Below are 20641 nucleotides of genomic sequence, written 5' to 3' on the forward strand. Positions count from 1 at the left end.
TTTATGATTCAGAAAGAGCATGCAATTTCCAGTTCACTTCTATTATCAAATCTGCTTTATTCTACCTTTATCCTTTGTTGAAGGAGCAGTAATGCACTACTGGGAGATAGCTGATCAGGTGAGCTAATCACAAGAGGCTTATATGCGCAGTCACCAATCAGCAACTAGCTCCCAGTAGTGCATTGCTACTCATGAGCCTACCTAGGTATACTTTTCAACAAAGGATATCAAGAGAACAAACCAAATTAGATAATGGAAGTGAATTGTTAAAGGGACACTGAACCCAATTTTTTTTAGTGATTCAGATAGAGCATGCATTTTTAAGCAACTTTCTAATTTACTCTTATTATCACATTTTCTTCATTCTTTTGGTATCTTTATTTGAAAAGCAAGAATGAAAGATTAGAAGCTGGCCAATTTTTGGTAAACAACCTGGGTTGTTCTTGCTGATTGGTGGATAAATTCACCCACCAATAAACAAGTGCTGTCCAGGTACTGAACCAAAAATTGCCTGGCGCCTTAGCTTAGATGCCTTTTTTCAAATAAAGATAGCAAGAGAACGAAGCAAAATTAACAATAGGAGTAAACTAGAAAGTTGCTTAAAATTGCATGCTCTATCTGAATCACGAAAGAAAAAATTTGGGTTCAGTGTCCCTTTAAATTGTATAAAATTGCAGGCTCTATCTGAATCTGGAAAAAACTAAATTGGGTTTTATGTCCCTTTATATCTCAGTTTTCCACCCTTCTTAGAGGTCTGATTATATATTATCTTTCAATGCTACAATTTAACACCATAACGTGTTAGAACTTTAAAGTGGACAGGCATACATTTATATATACACACACACATATATATATATATATACTGTATATACACACACATATATATATATATATATATATATATATATATATATATATATATATACTGTATATACACACACACACATATATATATATATCTGTATATACACACACACACACATATATATATATACTGTATATATACACACACACACATATATATATATATATATATATACTGTATATACACACACACACACACATATATATATATATATATATATATATATATATATATATATATATACTGTATATACACACACACAAATATATATATATATATATATATATATATATACAATCCAGACAAAGTGCACTCCAGATAATATAACGTTTGCCCTGGGTGCTGTTCAAAGGGAAAGTATAACAAGGAAACAGAAAAGCACTCCAAGGGTCTTATCACCAAATTGTCACTTTATTAGTGAACGTTTTCGGGTCCCAAACGACCCGTCCTCAGACTTACAAAGACTTGGGTGTATTACGTATGTATATATCCTCTCCTTTCTTCAATTACTGTTTAACACTTTGGTGTTGTTGGATTGTCTGACTTTTTATTATGCCGTACTTCACTATATTGCCACAGTGACCATTTGTGACAGACTGAACAGCCAGACTGACTCGATTCTACTACTGTTTGTTAGCGGGTCTGTATATGCTAGTTGCCTGGGCAACCACTCGCTATCCAGTTTTTTGGATCGGCTGTCTGTACGGCACTGTTAGACACTGTTTTTCACTATGGTGATTACGAGCAATTAGATTTCCTTTCAAGTCTTTGCTTTGTTACCTTAGATAGCTCTAACTTCTATTGTTTATTGTTGCCTAGTAACTCTGATGGACCGCCCTTTCAGTGACACTCGATACTACTATTTCCGGTAGCGGGTCTATTGACGTCGGTTCCTATGGATACCACGTATTATCCACGCTTTGGATTCACTGACTGTTCGGTGCCATCGGGTATAGTAGAGCAACATAATACTGCAACAGAATTCTCATGTTTATATGGAAACATTTCTTTGTCATTGCTGTTTTATGATGTTAAGTTTTTTATGTTTTGTTATACACATTGCCTTGGGCGATTACGTCTCCTCTTACAGGGGGGCGGGTCCACTGAGGAGAGCGTGATGACGTATGTTTGAATCAGTTAAAACACGGTTGGTGGGTAAGTAACACTGTCTTTGTAAGTCTGAGGACGGGCCGTTTGGGACCCGAAAACGTTCACTAATAAAGTGACAATTTGGTGATAAGACCCTTGGAGTGCTTTTCTGTTTCCTTGATATATATATATATATATATATATATATATATACATATATATATATATATATATATATATACATATATATATATATATATATATATATATATATATATATATATATATATATATATATATATATACATATATATATATATATATATATATACTGTATATACACACACACATATATATATATAAAAATAAAAATACCAGTTATGTGCATTCAGAAGTTTCGGATACCTGGGAATGTAGAAAAAGTACGGCTTGTGAAAGTGCAATACACTAAGATTTGGATTTGCACAGAAGAAATTTGGCTCTGAAAAGAGCCGAACGCCGTAATTGATCACCCTCTTCCTCTTTTGGAGACATCTGAAACCTCTGAATGGATATACATGCCTAATAAATACAGAAATACCTATATATATATATATATATATATATATATATATATATCACAAACAAAGATCTGTACGCGCTGGATTTAATTGTGAAAACAATTCTTATTTTTTTGCAATAAATAAATTGTTTGTGATATTGCTGATATTCTAGCACCCAGGTTCCTGAACTTTTGTTTGTGAGAGTGCACCTATTCTGTTTTGTATATAAAATTGCTTTTACTTAATTCTCCCATCTAACATTTTTACATTACTATTATGGCACACAAGTCATCATTGGTTATTGTGTACCCTATGGAAGAGTTTATGATGTCATAGCCTTTTATTTGGCTTGATGAAACCCTGAAAGTTTTTCACTCAAATTTCACATTGTAAGATATCCACCTCTGTTGTCTTCCTCTGCTGCTGAACACCTGCTGTACAAGATTATTATACTCCTGTATGAAAGAGATAATGTGTAGCAGACACAACAGTAAGTGCAGCCCCTTCTTGCAGTATGATAGTTACGCTGTTTACAGCCTGTATGTTGTATTATAAAAAGCTTGTAGCTTCTTCCTCCTCAGAACTATCTTCTTGCCTCGTGCTACTGTTTGCCTGGACCTGTTGTCTTGTTTGGTCATCTGGCAGAGGATTTCTCTGTTTCCTATGTATTAAAGATAATGCAAGTCAATGTGTGGACATACAAATTAGTCATTTTGCTTCTTAGATTCTAATTACATTAAAGGACTACTAAACAGAGTAAAATTGCACAAGCAATAAATACAAAAATAAGTAAATAAATAAAAAAAGACTTGCACATTTACACCTAGATTACAAGTTTTGCGCTATACAGGGTGCGAAACGAACACAACAAAAACATATTAGTATGCTTACCAGATAATTTCCTTTCCTTCTGTATGAGGAGAGTCCACAGCTTCATTCATTACTTGTGGGAATACGAACCTGGCCACCAGGAGGAGGCAAAGTCACTCCAACCAAAGGCTTAAATACCTCCCCTACTTCCCTCATCCCCCAGTCATTCTGCCGAGGGAACAAGGAACAGTAGGAGAAATATCAGAGTATAAATGGTGCCAGAAGAACAAAACAAATATTTTGGTCCGCCCAACAGAAACTACGGGTGGGGGCCGTGGACTCTCCTCATATAGAAGGAGTCCACCGCTTCATTAATTACTTGTGGGAAACAAATACCCAAGCTTTAGAGGACACTGAATGAAGACGGGAGGGAAAAGAGAGGCGGACCCTTATTCTGAGGGCACCACAGCCTGCAAAACCTTTCTCCCAAAAGCTGCTTCAGCCGAAGCAAAAAAGTCAAATTGTAAAATTTTGAAAAGGTATGTAAGGATGACCAGGTAGCCGCCCTACAAATCTGCTCCATAGAAGCCTCATTCTAAAATGCTCAGGATAAAGCCACAGCTCTAGTTGAATGAGCCGTAATCTTCTGAGAAAGCTTATGTCCCGCTGTCTCATATGCCAAGCGAATAATACTCCTCAACCAAAAGGATAAGGAAGTGGAAGAGGCCTTCTACCCTCTACGCTTCCCCGAATAGACAACAAACAAGGAAGAAGTCTGTCTAAAATCCTTTGTAGCTTGAAGATAGAATTTCAAAGCTCGAACCACATCCAAATTATGAAGTAACAGTTCCTTCGGTGAAGAAGGATTAGGACACAAGGAAGGAACTACAATTTCCTGATTGATGTTACGATCAGAAACAACCTTAGAAAGAAATCCCAACCGAGTATGAAGAACAGCCTTATCAGCATGAAAAACTAGGTAAGGAGGCTCACATTGCAAGGCCCCCATCTCAGAAACTCTGCGTGCCGAAGCAATAGTCAGTAGAAAAAGAACCTTCCAAGATAATAATTTAATGTCAATCAAATGCAAAGGCTCAAACGGAGCCCTCTGCAAAACCTTAAGAACTAGATTTAAACTCCAAGGAGGAACGGTAGGTCTAAACACAGGCCTGATTCTAGATAGAGCCTGAACAAAAGACTGCACATCAGGAAGCTCAGCGAGCCTCTTGTGCAATAACACAGATAGAGCTAAAATCTGTCCCTTTAGGGAACTCGCAGAAAGGTCCTTCTCCATACCATCCTGGAGAAAGGAATGAAGCCTGGAAACCTTGACCTTATGCCAGGGGAATCCACGCTCTTCACACCAGAATAAGTAGGTCCTCCACACCTTATGATAGATGCGACGAGTGACCGGCTTTCGAGCTTGAATGATAGTATCAATCACTCTCTCAGAAAAACCTCTCTTGGCTGGACTAGGCGTTCAATCTCCAAACAAAAGGACCCTGTTCCAGCAGAACCCTGTGACAAGGTAACCTCCAATGAGGAGATGAGGACATACCCACCAGGTCCACGAACCACATCTCTTCGCAGCCACGATGGAGCAATTAGTATTGCCGAAGCTTGCTCCTGCTTGATGTGGGCCACTACCCGAGGGAGAAGTGTTAACGGTGGAAAAATGTAAACAAGACTGAACCTCCAAGGCACTGCTAATGCATTTATCAGCTCTGCTTGAGGATACCTGGACCGCAGCCCTTATCTGGGTAGCTTGGAATTGAGTCGGGATGCCATGAGATCTATCTCCGGCATCCCCCATCTGTTGCAAATCTCCACAAACACCTCGGGATGGAGAGACCATTCCCCCGGATGAAAGGATTGTCTGCTGAGAAAATCCGCTTCCTAGTTGTCCACACCCGGAATGTGGATTGCTGACAGCGAGCAGTTGTGGGCTTCCGTCCATTCCAGAATCCGAGATACTTCCCTCATTGCTAGGGAGCTCCTCGTTCCCCCCTGATGGTTGATGTAAGCCACCAAGGTTATTATGGAATCTGATAAACTGGGATGAACCCAGAAGAGGCCAAGCCTTCAGAGCATTGAAGATCACTTGAAGTTCTAAAATGTTGATCGGAAGGAGAGATTCCTCTCAAGTCCACAGACCCTGTGCCTTCCTGGCACCCCGAACAGCTCTCCATCCTGAGAGACTTGCGTCCGTAGTCACAATCTCCCAGGATAGTCTCAAGAAGGATGTCCCTTGGGACAGGTGATCTGGACAGAGCCCCCAAGAGAGCGATTCTCTTGATCGGTTGTCCAGAGAAATCTGTTGTGACAGATCCGAGTGGTCGCTGTTCCACTGTCTCAGCATGCACAGCTGAAGAGGCCTGAGATGGAACCTGGCGAATGGAATGATGTCTATGCTGGACACCATGAGTCCAATTACCTCCATACACCAGGCCAGAGAGGGCCTTAAGGAGGTCTGAAGGCAATTGGAAGTTAGCTTGTAATGTCTCTGGTCTGTAAGAAATATCCTCATAGATATGGAGTCTATAATCGTACCCAGGAATTCCGTACCCAGGAATTCCACCCTGGTACTGGGAATAAGAGAACTCTTTTTTAAGTTTATCTTCCATCCATGAGATTGAAGAAGAAATAGAAGAGCTTTTAAATGGTCCTCTGCCAACCGACAAGATGGAGCCTGAACCAGGATGTCGTCTAAATAATGGCGCTACTGCTATCCCTCTGGTACTCGCCACTGCGAGCAAAGCCCCCAGAACCTTTGTAAATACTCTTGGGGCAGTAGCTAGACCAAATGGAAGTGCAAAAAACTGGAAGTGCTGGTCCAGGAACGCAAATCTCAGGAAGGTAAGCATCATTTTCCTGAACTAAGGGCAGAATGGACATTTTCGTCTCCATCTTGAACGATGGGACCAACAGGAACTTGTTTAAGCACTTTAGGTCCAGAATCGGGTGAAAAGTTCCCTCATTCTTTGGGACCACAAAAAGGTTTGAGTAGTATCCTAGACCTCTTTCTGCTAGAGGTACCAGTACAATTACTCCCAGGGAGGAGAGATCCCTCTGGCCTTGAAGACAGGTTTGACAAGATGAATCTGCCTCGGGGTGGATGAGATCTGAAACCTATCCTGTACCCCTAAGCAATGACCTCCAGGACCCAAGGGTCTTGCACGTCCCCCAGCCAAGTCTCCAGAAAGAGAGATAGTCTGCCCCCCACACAGTTCGAAGACGGATCGGAGGCCGCCCCATCATACTGACTTTGACTCGGCGGGCTTCTTGTTCTGCTTGGATTTATTCCAAGACTGAGTTGGTCTCCAAGTTCCCTTGGGCTGATCAGGCTTCATGGAGGGCTGCTGCTGTTGAGGTTTATCCGAACGAAAGGGACGAAAATTAGGACCTTGTCCCTTAGGCTTGTTCTTCTTATCCTGCAGTAAAAAGACACCCTTGCCTCCAGTGACCATGGATATGATTGAGTCCAGGCCAAATTAACTTATTCTGTGATCTCTATAATCGATCACACTGATTTATGATACCGGTGTGTATTTTAATGTGTATTTTAATGTGTATGTCATTCAACCAAACAATTTTGTTTTTATGCTTTATTGTTAATAAAGGTTATATTTTATCAATCCTGTTAGGGAATTCCTGCTCGATAGTCAGGGCCCAGAGTGCTATATATGCATACTTTTGGAGTATGGTTATTCTCTCATACCAATTCTCCTATGTGTTTGTATTAAAAATGTATGCATGAGCACCATTTCCTTTCGATATTGGGATAAATAATATAATTAATCCCTTACCAGTAATTTATTTGATAAGGAAAAGCCTGAGTAGTGCCATTGTTCACTTGGTGCAGTATATTATGATTGAGTCCAGGCCTGGACCAAAAAGAATCTTCCTCTTAAATGGCAGGGAAAGAAGTCTAGATTTTGAAGTCATGTACGCAGACCAAGGGCTCCATGTACTAAGCCGTCAATTCATCCGTCATTGTAGACGCGGATAAACTCGCCGTTACTCGCCGCGGGCGAAATGGTGTCCGCTGTCGCTATGTACTAATATTCCCCCAATAAATAGACAAGTCTAGCCTGCCGCGAGCAGTTGCGGATTGTTGATAAATTTGACGCCTCGCTCGACGCGACTAAGCTGATGTACTTAACTTTCAGTTGAATTGTCTGGCCAATTATTAACACGTGACATGCAAGGTGTCACGAACATCATAGTAGTCGCGGGAATAGAATTTTGCTCCTATAAAAGTTCAACTTATCTAAACAACTTTATTATTGTTCAAAATTTTTTGAAGAGTGATAACAGAGCGTTATTTTTGTAATATTTATTTACAATTTGGATATGGCTTCATCTGGATCTGATAATATATAAATATTAATATAAAAATAATTATAAAGATTGACAACTATACAATACAAATTTAAAATATAGATTACTCTTTAATTACAGTCGACAAATTGGGCGCAATTTATGTACATGGAAATGAGAGACAAATTAGACGCCAGTTATGCTGTAAGTACAATGCTGATATTACTGCCTTTTATATATTTCTAGACTGGCGTCTGGATTGACTTTCCTATTGTTTTGTACCTTGCCCGCCACCTAAAAGGTGGCGAGGCAAAAATAACGAGGTGGGAGCGGAAATTGTAGCGAGCGGACAAATAGATTTTTTAGTACATTCGTTTTTGGCGAGTTGGTGGTCAAATGTGTCTAATTACAGTGAAAAATGGAGCGGTAGCGAGGTTTGGCGGATAAGTACGCTCGCAATTTTAAAGATGCGAGTTTTAACATAATTGACGGCTTTGTACATATCAGTTTGCAAATTTTGACGCGAGATTTGTTGCGGGTAGCTCGCTGACTGCTTAGTACATGGAGCCCCAAGACTTCAACCAGAGTGCCCTACTGTGATATCCCTTTAAGACTTTCTGACTATCAGCACTTCCTCCTATTTAAGGAAGTGCTTCTCCATTACTCAGTGCCTGAAAATTAAAGTGGATTCTCTCATCCTTTGCTATTGCTCATTTCAAGCAATTTATTTTCCCTTTCAGGTCTAAAGTATTTAATAATTTTTGAAGGCTGTTTGTACTCAAAGTTTGCTGCACTTCTTTTATGATTCCTTTTTTGGGACCGTTACTTCTAATCATATTCCTACGCTTCCGGAACTCTATCACTCACAGCTGAAGCCACACTCACACATGCTGCTACCGGACGCCGCTTTCTAATATTCTCCGGTTTAGTATATACTCTGCTGCTAATACCGCTCTCCACGCTTCACCATCGTTTCTGGGGAAATCTGGTCTTATCACCACGCTGGTATTGGTATCGTATTGTATACAAAGTTTAAGGTTTACAAATATAACGCTAAGTGTCATTACTTACCTGAGCTGTATTTTCACTGAATTAACCTCCTCCTTGCTGCTCAATATTGCGTGTGTGTTGGATCATTGTATATATATTTTAGAGTGTTTGTGTGAGTGCGTGAAACTAAAGGAAAGTTATTTGAACATTACTTTACTAAGATTTGAACTTTATCAACTTATTTCATATCCTGAATTTAAAGGAATTTTTTCTCATTTTTTCTTTGATCATAAACGAATCATTGTTTATATAGTAGAAGCTATATAAGCTTCTCACATAAGAATTATTATTAACATTCATAGAGGTATAGTCCATACTTTCATTTCAATTACTAAAGTAAATGCTCACCTTGTGCATGCGAGTATATTAAGTTATATATATTTGCTGTTTACAAGAATAGAGCTACATTCCCTTTATTTTATTTTTCTCTAAAGTTTGTGAGACAAATTTATTCACACATATCACAGAATTTTCAGGCCATAAAAAGAAAGTTTTTTTTTATTTTTTGGAATATGGATCCTAATGAAATTAAAAATGAATTTTCTAATATTCATCAGAAATTAGAATATCTTGCTAGAGCATTAACAGAGGTACAAACTGAAAATAAAGCTCTCAAAACTATAATAAAAGATTGTATGTCAGGGAAAGAAGCAGGAATTGCTGAACCTCACATACAATACCCACAACCATTTTCTGGCAAACGCAGCGAATTCAGGGATTTTAAAAGTGCATGTAAACTTCTTTACTCACTTAGACCTAAAACATATCATAGTGAAAGGATAAAGGTCTGTACCACTATTTCCTTCCTACAGGGGGAGCCACGCTCCTGGGCCAATAGATTTTTTGAAAGTGAACATTCAATATTGGATTCGCTTGAAGAATTTTTTTTAGCTATGACTGCCTTGTATGAGGATTCCCACACTCAAATAACAGCTGAAAACAAATTAAGATCTATGAAACAAGGGAAAAGAAACATTGAAGAATATATTACTGAATTTCAAATGTGGATAGATGACTCTCAATGGAACGAGATCAGTTTAAAGAATCAATTCAGATTGGGTCTCTCTGAATCCCTTAAAGATGAATTGTCACGTCTAGAGATGCCTGACACACTGAATGGGTTGATGAAATTAAGCACCACCTTGGACCGAAGGTTACGTGAAAGAAAGGCTGAAAAAGCTTCCTATGAAGTGGTACCCAGACGTTCATATCCCTGTTTTACAACCATGGAAAAAGCTGTTTCAAACCAGGTTCCTATGGAAATTGGAACTATAAGGGGTCCTCTAACCCCAGAGGAAAAAATTAGACGTAGATTAGAAAATCTCTGTCTTTATTGTGGACAAAAAGACCACTCCGTCACAAATTGTCCATCTCTATTGAGACAGAAAAAGGGTAAGGGTAGTTTCAAAAACAATATTTTTCACATTTCTCAAAACCCCCATCTCACTCTCACTTTTTCTTTACAGTGGGATCAGAAAAACGTGCGCTCTAATGCTTTGATTGATTCTGGGGCGTCAGGAAACTATATAGACATAGCATATGTTAAGCTCAATAAAATTCCAACTGTTGTCAAGACACATCCTGTTTCTGTTAAACTTATTGATGGTTCTATTATACAACAGGGCCCCATTACTCATCAGACAATCCCTTTACTCATAACAACTGACCAAGGACATTCTGAATATATTACTTTTGACCTCATACCTATCTACATGCATATTATTATCTTAGGTTTCAACTGGTTACAAATACATAATCCTCATATTGACTGGTCATCACAACAAATAAAATTTGACTCTGATTATTGTATACAGACTTGTTTTCCCTATCAGGTAATCTCTACTATAGAACATGAGCTACCACAAATTTATCAGGACCTGGCAGAGGTATTTGACCTCAAGGAGGCAGAAAACCTCCCACCACATAGGGAATTTGACTGTCCCATTGATTTAATACCGGGATCTCAGATACCACATGGTAAGATTTACCCTCTTTCGCAAGAAGAATTGGTATATCTAAGATCATATTTAGATGAAAACTTGCGAAAAGGGTCCATCTCACACTCAACATCCCCTGCTGCTGCAGGATTATTTTTAGTACGCAACAAAGATGGGACAATAAGACCCATTATAGACTACAGGGCATTGAATGAAATAACAATTAAAAATAGGTATCCTTTACCTCTCATACCAGAGTTACTCGAAAGATTAAATGAGGCCACGATCTACTCGAAATTAGATCTAAAGGGCGCTTATAATCTTATTCGCATAAAGGAAGGGCACGAATGGAAAACCGCGTTCAGAACCCGCTATGGTCTTTTCCAGTATAACGTAATGCCCTTTGGTTTGAGCAATGCTCCCGCAACCTTCCAACATTTTATCAACGAGATTTTTCATGATCTAATGGATATCTGTGTCATCATATATCTAGATGATATTCTGATTTATTCGAAATCTCCCATAGAACATGAAAAACATGTTAGGTGGGTTCTTACTCGACTCAAGGAGCATAAGTTATATGCTAAGCTAGAAAAATGTGTTTTTCATGTCTCAAAAATAAAATTTTTGGGTTATATAATTACCCCAAACAAAATAGAAATGGATCCTGAAAAAGTATCCGCTATTAAAGACTGGCCTAAACCCACTACAGTAAAAGCATTACAGCGATTTATTGGTTTCGCAAATTATTACCGTAAATTTATAAAAAACTTCTCCTCAGTGATAAAACCATTAACACAATTAACTAGCATAAAACAGCGATTTAAGTGGTCTGAACAAGCCCAGAAGACTTTTGATAGTCTTAAGGAAATGTTCACAACAGCTCCAATACTAACACTGCCTAAATTTGATCAACAGTTCCTGTTGGAAGTTGATGCATCTAATACAGGCATAGGGGCTGTTCTTTCCCAACAAAATAAGGAGACAGGTGAAGTTCATCCCATTGCGTTCTATTCAAGAACGTTAACTTGTGCTGAAGCTAACTATAGTGTTGGAGACAAAGAACTCCTTGCTATTAAGTGTTCTCTAGAACAATGGAGACACCTACTAGAAGGATCAGTAATTCCATTCCTTATATATACTGATCATAAAAATTTAGAATACTTAAAAAAGAATAAGACTTTAACAGCAAGGCAAGCAAGATGGTCACTCTTTCTAGATCGCTTTAACTTTCTAATAACTTATAAACCTGGGAGTCAAAACACAAAGGCAGATGCACTTTCACGTATTTATGAGTTACTTCCACATGAACAACCTAACTTCACTATTCCACCAGAAAAGATAATAGGTACTTTAACACCTTTAGAAGAAGAGATTTACAACGCTCTAAAACATGATTCAATACCATTACAAAATTGTTCCAAAGATCCTACTACAGGTCTTTTTTATCATGAAGAAAAGTTATACATACCTGAGAAAATAAGATCTTCCATTCTCACACATACCCATGATGACACCATATCTGGTCACCCAGGGATACAGAAAACCATTGAACTTACCCGTCGTAAGTTTTGGTGGCCAGGAATGAATAAATACATTTATGATTATGTCTCTAGGTGTGAGAATTGTGCTAGAAATAAAATTGAACATAAAAAACCCATAGGGTTACTTAGGCCTCTGCCCATTCCAGATAAACCATGGAGTACTATTGCCATGGATTTTATAGTTGAGTTACCTGCATCACAACAATATAACACTATCATGGTAGTAGTCGACCATTTAACAAGACTGGCTCATTTTATTCCACTTAAGGGATTACAAACTGCCATGACTACAGCTAAAGTATTTCTTGATCAGGTTGTAAGACTACATGGTTTACCCTCTAATATTATTACTGACAGGGGTACCCAATTCACCTCTTCGTTCTGGAGATCTTTGTGTAAATTACTGAAAATTGATCATCGCTACACTACTGCTTTTCATCCTCAGACAAATGGCTTGACAGAAAGACTCAACCAGACTATTGAACACTTTTTACGTTCTTATATTTCACATTTACAAGATGACTGGCTAATTTACCTTCCTATGGCTGAATTTACTCATAATAATTCATTCTGTTCCTCAACCAAAACATCCCCCTTCTTCGCAACTTATGGGTACCATCCTAATACTATAACCTTGTCCCACAAAACAGTAAATTCCCCTTCAGCTTTAGATTTTTCTTCCAAGCTTCAAGATCGATTAAGAGTATTGAAAAAACATCTAGCTGAAGCTAAGGAATACCAAAAGAAATACTATGATCGGAAACATTCAATTGGACCTGAATATAAAATAGGTGACCTAGTATTACTCTCTACTAAAAACCTCAAACTTCAGGTCCCTAGCAAGAAATTGGCTAACCAATTTCTGGGACCTTACCCTGTGGAGCAGGTAATAAATCCCAATGTGGTCAAACTCACGTTACCCAAGGACTACAAGTTTCATCCCACTTTTCATATTTCATTACTAAAACCTTTTGATTCAATGACACGTACGACAGTTGATCTTCCACCTCCTATCTCAGTGGATCTTCCAGAGGAATTTGAAGTTGAATCTATATTGGATTCTAGGATTCGACGACAAAGATTAGAATATCTTATCAGATGGAAGGGTTATGGTCCAGAGGATGATTCCTGGCATCTTCATTCGGAAGTTCATGCCCCTCGTCTGGTGAAGTCATTCCATCATCGTTACCCCCTTAAACCTGGTCTGGAATCCCCGGGGGTGATTCCCTGAGAAGGGGGGGATGTGATATCCCTTTAAGACTTTCTGACTATCAGCACTTCCTCCTATTTAAGGAAGTGCTTCTCCATTACTCAGTGCCTGAAAATTAAAGTGGATTCTCTCATCCTTTGCTATTGCTCATTTCAAGCAATTTATTTTCCCTTTCAGGTCTAAAGTATTTAATAATTTTTGAAGGCTGTTTGTACTCAAAGTTTGCTGCACTTCTTTTATGATTCCTTTTTTGGGACCGTTACTTCTAATCATATTCCTACGCTTCCGGAACTCTATCACTCACAGCTGAAGCCACACTCACACATGCTGCTACCGGACGCCGCTTTCTAATATTCTCCGGTTTAGTATATACTCTGCTGCTAATACCGCTCTCCACGCTTCACCATCGTTTCTGGGGAAATCTGGTCTTATCACCACGCTGGTATTGGTATCGTATTGTATACAAAGTTTAAGGTTTACAAATATAACGCTAAGTGTCATTACTTACCTGAGCTGTATTTTCACTGAATTAACCTCCTCCTTGCTGCTCAATATTGCGTGTGTGTTGGATCATTGTATATATATTTTAGAGTGTTTGTGTGAGTGCGTGAAACTAAAGGAAAGTTATTTGAACATTACTTTACTAAGATTTGAACTTTATCAACTTATTTCATATCCTGAATTTAAAGGAATTTTTTCTCATTTTTTCTTTGATCATAAACGAATCATTGTTTATATAGTAGAAGCTATATAAGCTTCTCACATAAGAATTATTATTAACATTCATAGAGGTATAGTCCATACTTTCATTTCAATTACTAAAGTAAATGCTCACCTTGTGCATGCGAGTATATTAAGTTATATATATTTGCTGTTTACAAGAATAGAGCTACATTCCCTTTATTTTATTTTTCTCTAAAGTTTGTGAGACAAATTTATTCACACATATCACACCTACGTGCTAGTACTGAAAAACCTGATGCCTTGGCAATCAGGCAAATAATCTGTATATTTGCATCACAAATAAAATAATTAGCCACTCTCAAGGCCTTAATTATTTCTTGGATCGTGTCAAGGGGACCTTTCACCTCGATCATATCAGATAAAGAGTTGCACCAATAGGTGGCGGCTCCAGCCAACGCAGCAACCGCCGCTGCCGGTTGAAATAAATATCCCGTGTGCTGAAACATCTTTCTCAACAGAGTTTCTTGCTTCTTATCCATGGGCTCTTTGAACTAGGAACTATCCTTAAGCGGGATAGTAGTGGGTTTAGGAAGCGTGGCAATAGCACCATCCACCTTAGGGACGGAAACCCCACAACTCTAATTGAGAGTCCGGAACCGGGAATAAGTTATTAAAGGAAGAAGTCTTTCCCAATCATTCTTAATAGTATTTGCCATCTTTACGGGGACTGGGAAAGTCTGTGGTACAACCCTGTCCTCTTAGACCTTATATAGTTTAGGAATACAAGGTTCCTCAGGTAATTTTGGTTCTGGAACCTCTAAAGTAGCCAAAACGTTCTTTAACAGAAAGCGTAAGTGTTCAATCCTAAATCTAAAGTCTGGTTCCTCCGCAGCTGGAGGCTTAGAGGCAGCAGATTCCAACCCAGTAAGAGCATCCTCTGAAGTATCAGAGGCGTCATCATCGGATAGTTTGGTATCAGATAAATCCATTAAATTAGTAGATGACCCCTGGGAAGGATAGCAATATTTGACCTTTCAATTGCGCTTAGCTGTGCGAGGTAAAGCACTGAAGGCCGCAGACACTGCCATTTGTAGCTGTTCAGTAAAATCTGGCGGAACGAGGGCCCCTCCAGTAGGAGGATTAGCAGTGCAATGGGAAGCTGCATGTGTAATAGTAGATGACATCAGGGAACACACCTCACAGGACGGAGACTCCACAGTGGTACAACATATTTGTTTTCTTAGATAAAATTACTTTATCAAGGCATGTGGAACATAATTGAGCAGGCGGATATACTGTAGCCTCCTCACAATATAGACAGGTATCAGATTTAGGTAAAGAGGGAGTACCCTCCAATGCATCAGAGTCCTCCATAGCTTGCGCTTGTAAGATGAACTATAGAAAAAGATAAATGGCACCTTTAAATGGCTGGGGCACTCACCACCTCCTATGACCCAGGCCCCACAGAGAAACCGCTTTGTCTCCGGTAAACTTCACAGTCAGGAAAAGAAGAAATCAGTGTGACCACACCTAGTCACATGGTGCGCCATTCAGAACCGCCCCTGCTACAGGAAAAAGCACGCCAAACCTAACAGGCTGCGCAGCTATACCAAAAATAAAAGTAATGAAATTAAACAATCTTACCGGAATCTATGCCGTGGAACAGGCACACAGCCGCTCAAGTTTGACAGTCTTGTAGCATCGCTCCTGACATGGACTTTAATGAAAGAGGCAGGCAGTGAAACTCGTCAACACTGATTGCTTAGTTGCTGTTAATAAGAGTCTGGATGGGTTCGCAGAAAGACTCTCCCTGCATCCCCAGACCCTAACATTCATCAATGCTCTCACTGAGAGGCTGACAAGACTACCTAAAACTCCAGTCCCATAAGGAACTACTCTGTATCTTCTGACACTTCTCTGCCAACCTCCTGTGCCAAAAGGCAAAGAATGACTGGGGGATGAGGGAAGTGGGGGAGGTATTTAAGCCTTTGGCTGGGGTGTCTTTGCCTCCTCCTGGTGGCCAGGTTCAGTATTCCCACAAGTAATGAATGAAGCCGTGGACTCTGCTCATATTAAGAAGGAAAGTTGCGTTATTTCACTCTCCATAGCGCTGCCATTACAAGTTTCTGAAAAGCCTCCTTGTGCGTGCGATATGGTGGCGTTAAGATCCATACCGCACAAAATCCACGGGCTGCTTTGATGTGCTCGTGCACGCTTCCCCCATAGACATCAATGTGGAGAGAGTGTTAGAAAAAAACCTAACACCTAAAATGCGGAATGGCGATCACTGTAACGCAACCCCATTGATGTCTATGGGGAAAAAAAAGTTACGTTTATACCTAACATCCTAACATAAACCCCAAGTCTAAACACCCGTAATCTATCGCCCCAACATCACCGACACCTAAATAAAGTTATTAACCCCTAATCTGCCGCTCCAGACATCGCCAACACTAATAAAAGTTATTAACCCCTATTCTGCCACTCTCCGACATCACCAACACTATAATAAAGTTATTAACCCCTATTCCACTGCTCCCCGACATCGTCGACACTAAATAAAGTTATTAACCCCTCCACCTCCATCCTCCCACATTTCTGCCACTAAATAAACATATAAACCCCTAAAACGCCAGCCCCCCCACATTGCAAAACACAATTCAACTATTAACCACTAAACCTAACACCCCCTAACTTTAAATTAAAATTACAATATAACTCTATTTAAAGGACCAGTAGATTTGCATAATCAACAAATGCAAGCTAACAAGACAATGCAATAGTACTGAGTCTGAATTTCAAATAAGTATATTTTTTTTCTAACAAATTTCAAAGTTTATGTATATTTCCACTCCCCCTGTACCATGTGATAGCAATCAGCCAATCACAAATGCATAGTACGTATATTCTGTGAATTCTTGCACATGCTCAGTAGGAGCTGGTGACATAAAAAGTGTAAATATAAAAGACTGTGCACATTTTTTTTATGGAAGTAAATTGGAAAGTTGTATAAAATGACATGCTGTATCTGAATTAAATAAATAAAAACTTACCTTTGAAATAAATATAAACCTAACATTAAATTATAAATTAACCTAACATAACTATTCTAATAAAATAAAAAAACTACTAATTCAATATCTAAATTACAAATTTAAAAAAACCTAACACTACGAAAAATTTAAAAAAATCTAAATTACAACTATAAAAAAACAAATCCTACTAAAAATGTAAAAAATTTAAGTTTACCAAAAATAATAAACACTAAAATCACGAAAAATAAAAAAAACACTAAGATTACAAAAAAGTAAACGAAATTATCAAAAATAAAAACAATTACACCTAATCTAATAGCCCTATAAAAATAAAAAGACCCCCTAGCCTACCAATAGCCCTTAAAGGGCCTTTTGTAGGGCATTGCCCTAAAGAAATCAGCTCTTTTACCTGAAATCCTATTGGTTGCTCAAATCAGCCAATAGGATTCAGTAGCTCTCATCCTATTGGCTGTTTTGAACAGCCAATAGGATTTCAGAAGCTCTCATCCTATTGGCTGATTTGAATTTGAAGAATCAAATCAGCCAATAGGAATGCAAGGGACGCCATTTTGAAACGGCTACCTTGCATTCAATTTCAATGTACGGCAGCGACCGTATGAAGAGAACGCTCCGGGCAGGATGGGGATCCAGGATAGCTCCGCGCCGCCGGGATGGATGAAGACCTCGCCTGGATGAAGACTTCTTGCTGCCTGGATGTCCGGACTTCAGAAACCGTGAATAGATCTTCTGGGGTTAGTGTTATTTTTTTTTTGTGGGTGTTTTTTTTTTTAGATTAGGGTTCGGGCTTTAAAAAAGACTAAATGCACTTTTAAGGGCAATGCAAAAGAGCTAAATGCCCTTGTAAGGGCAATGCCCATACAAATGCCCCTTTAGGGGCAATGGGTAGCTTAGGTTTTTTTTAGAGTTAGGTTTTTTTATTTTGGGGGGTTGCTTGGGTGGTGGGTTTAACTGTTGAGGGAGACTTTGTATTTTTTACAGGTAAAAGAGCTGAATTCTTTAGGGCAATGTCCTACAAAAGACCCTTTTAAGGGCTATTGGTAGTTTATTGTAGGCTAGGGGGTGTTTTTATTTTGGGGGGCTTTTTATTTTTATAGGGCTAATAGATTAGGTGTAATTGTTTTTATTTTTGATAATTTCGTTAATTTTTTTTGTAATAATAGTTTTTTTTATTTTTCGTGATTTTAGTGTTTATTATTTTTGGTAAATTTACGGCTAGATTAAGAGTTTTGCGGTAAGCTGAAAAAGCAGCATTAACAGGTCCTAACGCTGCTTTTTCACTACCGCTGGTATTACGAATCTTGCAGGGTTAGGGGCACCACACACTTGTTTGGCCTTACCGCAAACCGACTTACGTAAAGTTCGTAAACCCTTTTTTTGATGGGACTTCCATAGCGCTGGTATTACGAGTCTGTCCTGGGAGGCCAAAAAGTGAGCGGTACAGCCTCTACCTCTAAGATTCCTAACGCATTCTAAAGTCAGTAGTTATGAGTTTTACACTACAACGCCGTAGCATAAAACTCATAACTAAAGTGCTAAAAAGTACACTAACACCCATAAACTACCTATTAACCCCTAAACCGAGGCCCTCCCGCATCGCAAACACTATAATACAATTTTTAACCCCTGATCTGCCGCTCCGGACATCGCCACCACTATAATAAACATATTAACCCCTAAACCGCTGCACTCCCGCCTCGCAAACACTAGTTAAATAATATTAACCCCTAATTTGCTGCCCATAACATCGCCGCCACCTACATTATACTTATTAACCCCTAATCTGCCGTCCCCAACAACGCCGCCACTATTCTAAATTTATTAACCCTATAAACCTAAGTCTAACCCTAACCCTAACACCCACTAACTTAAATATAATTTAAATAAATCTAAATAAAATTAATATCATTCATTAAATAATTCCTATTTAAAACTAAATACTTACCTATAAAATAAACCCTAAGATAGCTACAATATAACTAATAGTTACATTGTAGCTATCTTAGGGTTTATTTTTATTTTTTTTAAATATATTTTTTATTGAGGTTTCAACAATAAACATAAGTCATATTAGCAACAGCTCAACACTGCGTTGGACAATTAGGTTATAAAACAAGATGGAGAGATAAATCTCCAAGAACAAACAATATGGATCGACAGCATATGTATCATAGGCAACATAGTGGAACGCATTAACATGAGAAATCAATTTTCAAACTATGCTGCAGGATGAACTTAAGCAAATAGATTGTACACCATAAGCAAAGTTACAGGGTAAGCTTATGAATAATGTGTTACACAATATTGAGTTGTATTATTAGTGACCTCATTTTTAAAATATAATAGGTTATGGAAGCTAAAGCTCAGATATAATGGAAGTTATCAGAAATAATAGAAAAAGCTTACATATTAGCAGATCGATGAGAACCCATCATGTGATTTCTAAGGAACAATAGTTAATATATGGTTTCCTCATAAAAAGTTTAATTCGTATGGATAGTGAGCTTAGCTAATGAGCAGAAGGGAAGGGGGATGCAGCGGGCGAAAGCCGCTCAAAATGTAATTGGGGGGGTGGAGGGCGGAGCCAGGTAGTATGTCAGCACTAGAAGTAAGTTTAGGAGGAGCTAAAGGATTATTACTTAATATGAACATAACCACACCCATCTAAACCTTTGTACTTCTATAGAGGGAGCCTGAAAACATATACACATAAACTCAAACCTCAAGTGTAATTAGGTCAACTTTAAATGTATTTTAGAAAACATGGGAGTATTAATTAGGTTAATGAGACAGAGTCTGATTTAGCTATTCAAGAGAAAGGAGCATGCAAGTGCTACTATCTGATGGAGCTAGGCTCTCATACCGCAGTAGTTAAAAGGTGAATATTTGGAGCATAGAGAACCTCTGGGTGAGCTCCTCTCCTGGGGGAGTGCCACCTATGGGCGATGCGGGAATAAGGAGTGGGGATATGACCCATCAGCAGTGAAAACCGGCGGGAAAGGGAGGAGAGGAGCTCGACAGGAACTAGTAATAAGTACTAGAAATGCGGATAAAGCTATAGAGAGACTAGGGATGACAGTCATACAGTTATAAACAATGATAGCGGCTGTCATTATCTATATATGTATATATGAAATTAATACAGCATTTAGGCAACAGAAACAGATGCCCATATGACTGAAAATATCGGAATGTAAAATAAATGACAAATAGTTTTACCCTGAGGCATCCCTAACAACTATATATCTAGGTTAAGAAATCAATTTAGAATGAGGATAATAAACGAAGTATTATAACTGATAAACCTCCAGAAATATGTAACATGTTAGTGTTGGGTTTGGGCTAGCAGTACACGCTAAGGAAGCACTAAAGCCTGATGCTCAAATATTAATAATAAAATTTCAGCTTCCATGTACTATCCTAATGTAAAAATAGCTAATAAAATAGTGTAGAGGGATGGCACATATGCTATAAACTCTCAGGACAGTGGGGTATAAGCTTAATAGCATTCAGCAATAATAAAGTGCTGAAAAC

The 20641-nt window shown here is 38.6% G+C and overlaps 1 protein-coding gene across 2 annotated transcripts in view; it reads right to left on the reverse strand.

The window, feature by feature from the left end:
- Nucleotides 1–2337: 2337 nt before the first annotated feature.
- The window catches only part of LOC128662598 (uncharacterized), a 115539-nt gene continuing 97235 nt past the window's right edge, over nucleotides 2338–20641 (reverse strand). For both annotated transcript variants that reach the window (XM_053716419.1, XM_053716418.1), the window contains one exon: nucleotides 2338–3160. In XM_053716419.1, the coding sequence (XP_053572394.1) occupies nucleotides 3049–3160 (112 nt within the window). In that variant the 3' untranslated portion in view covers nucleotides 2338–3048. The remainder of the gene's footprint in view (nucleotides 3161–20641) is intronic.

Source organism: Bombina bombina, chromosome 6 (assembly GCF_027579735.1).
Source record: "Bombina bombina isolate aBomBom1 chromosome 6, aBomBom1.pri, whole genome shotgun sequence".
Classification (NCBI taxonomy): domain Eukaryota; kingdom Metazoa; phylum Chordata; class Amphibia; order Anura; family Bombinatoridae; genus Bombina; species Bombina bombina.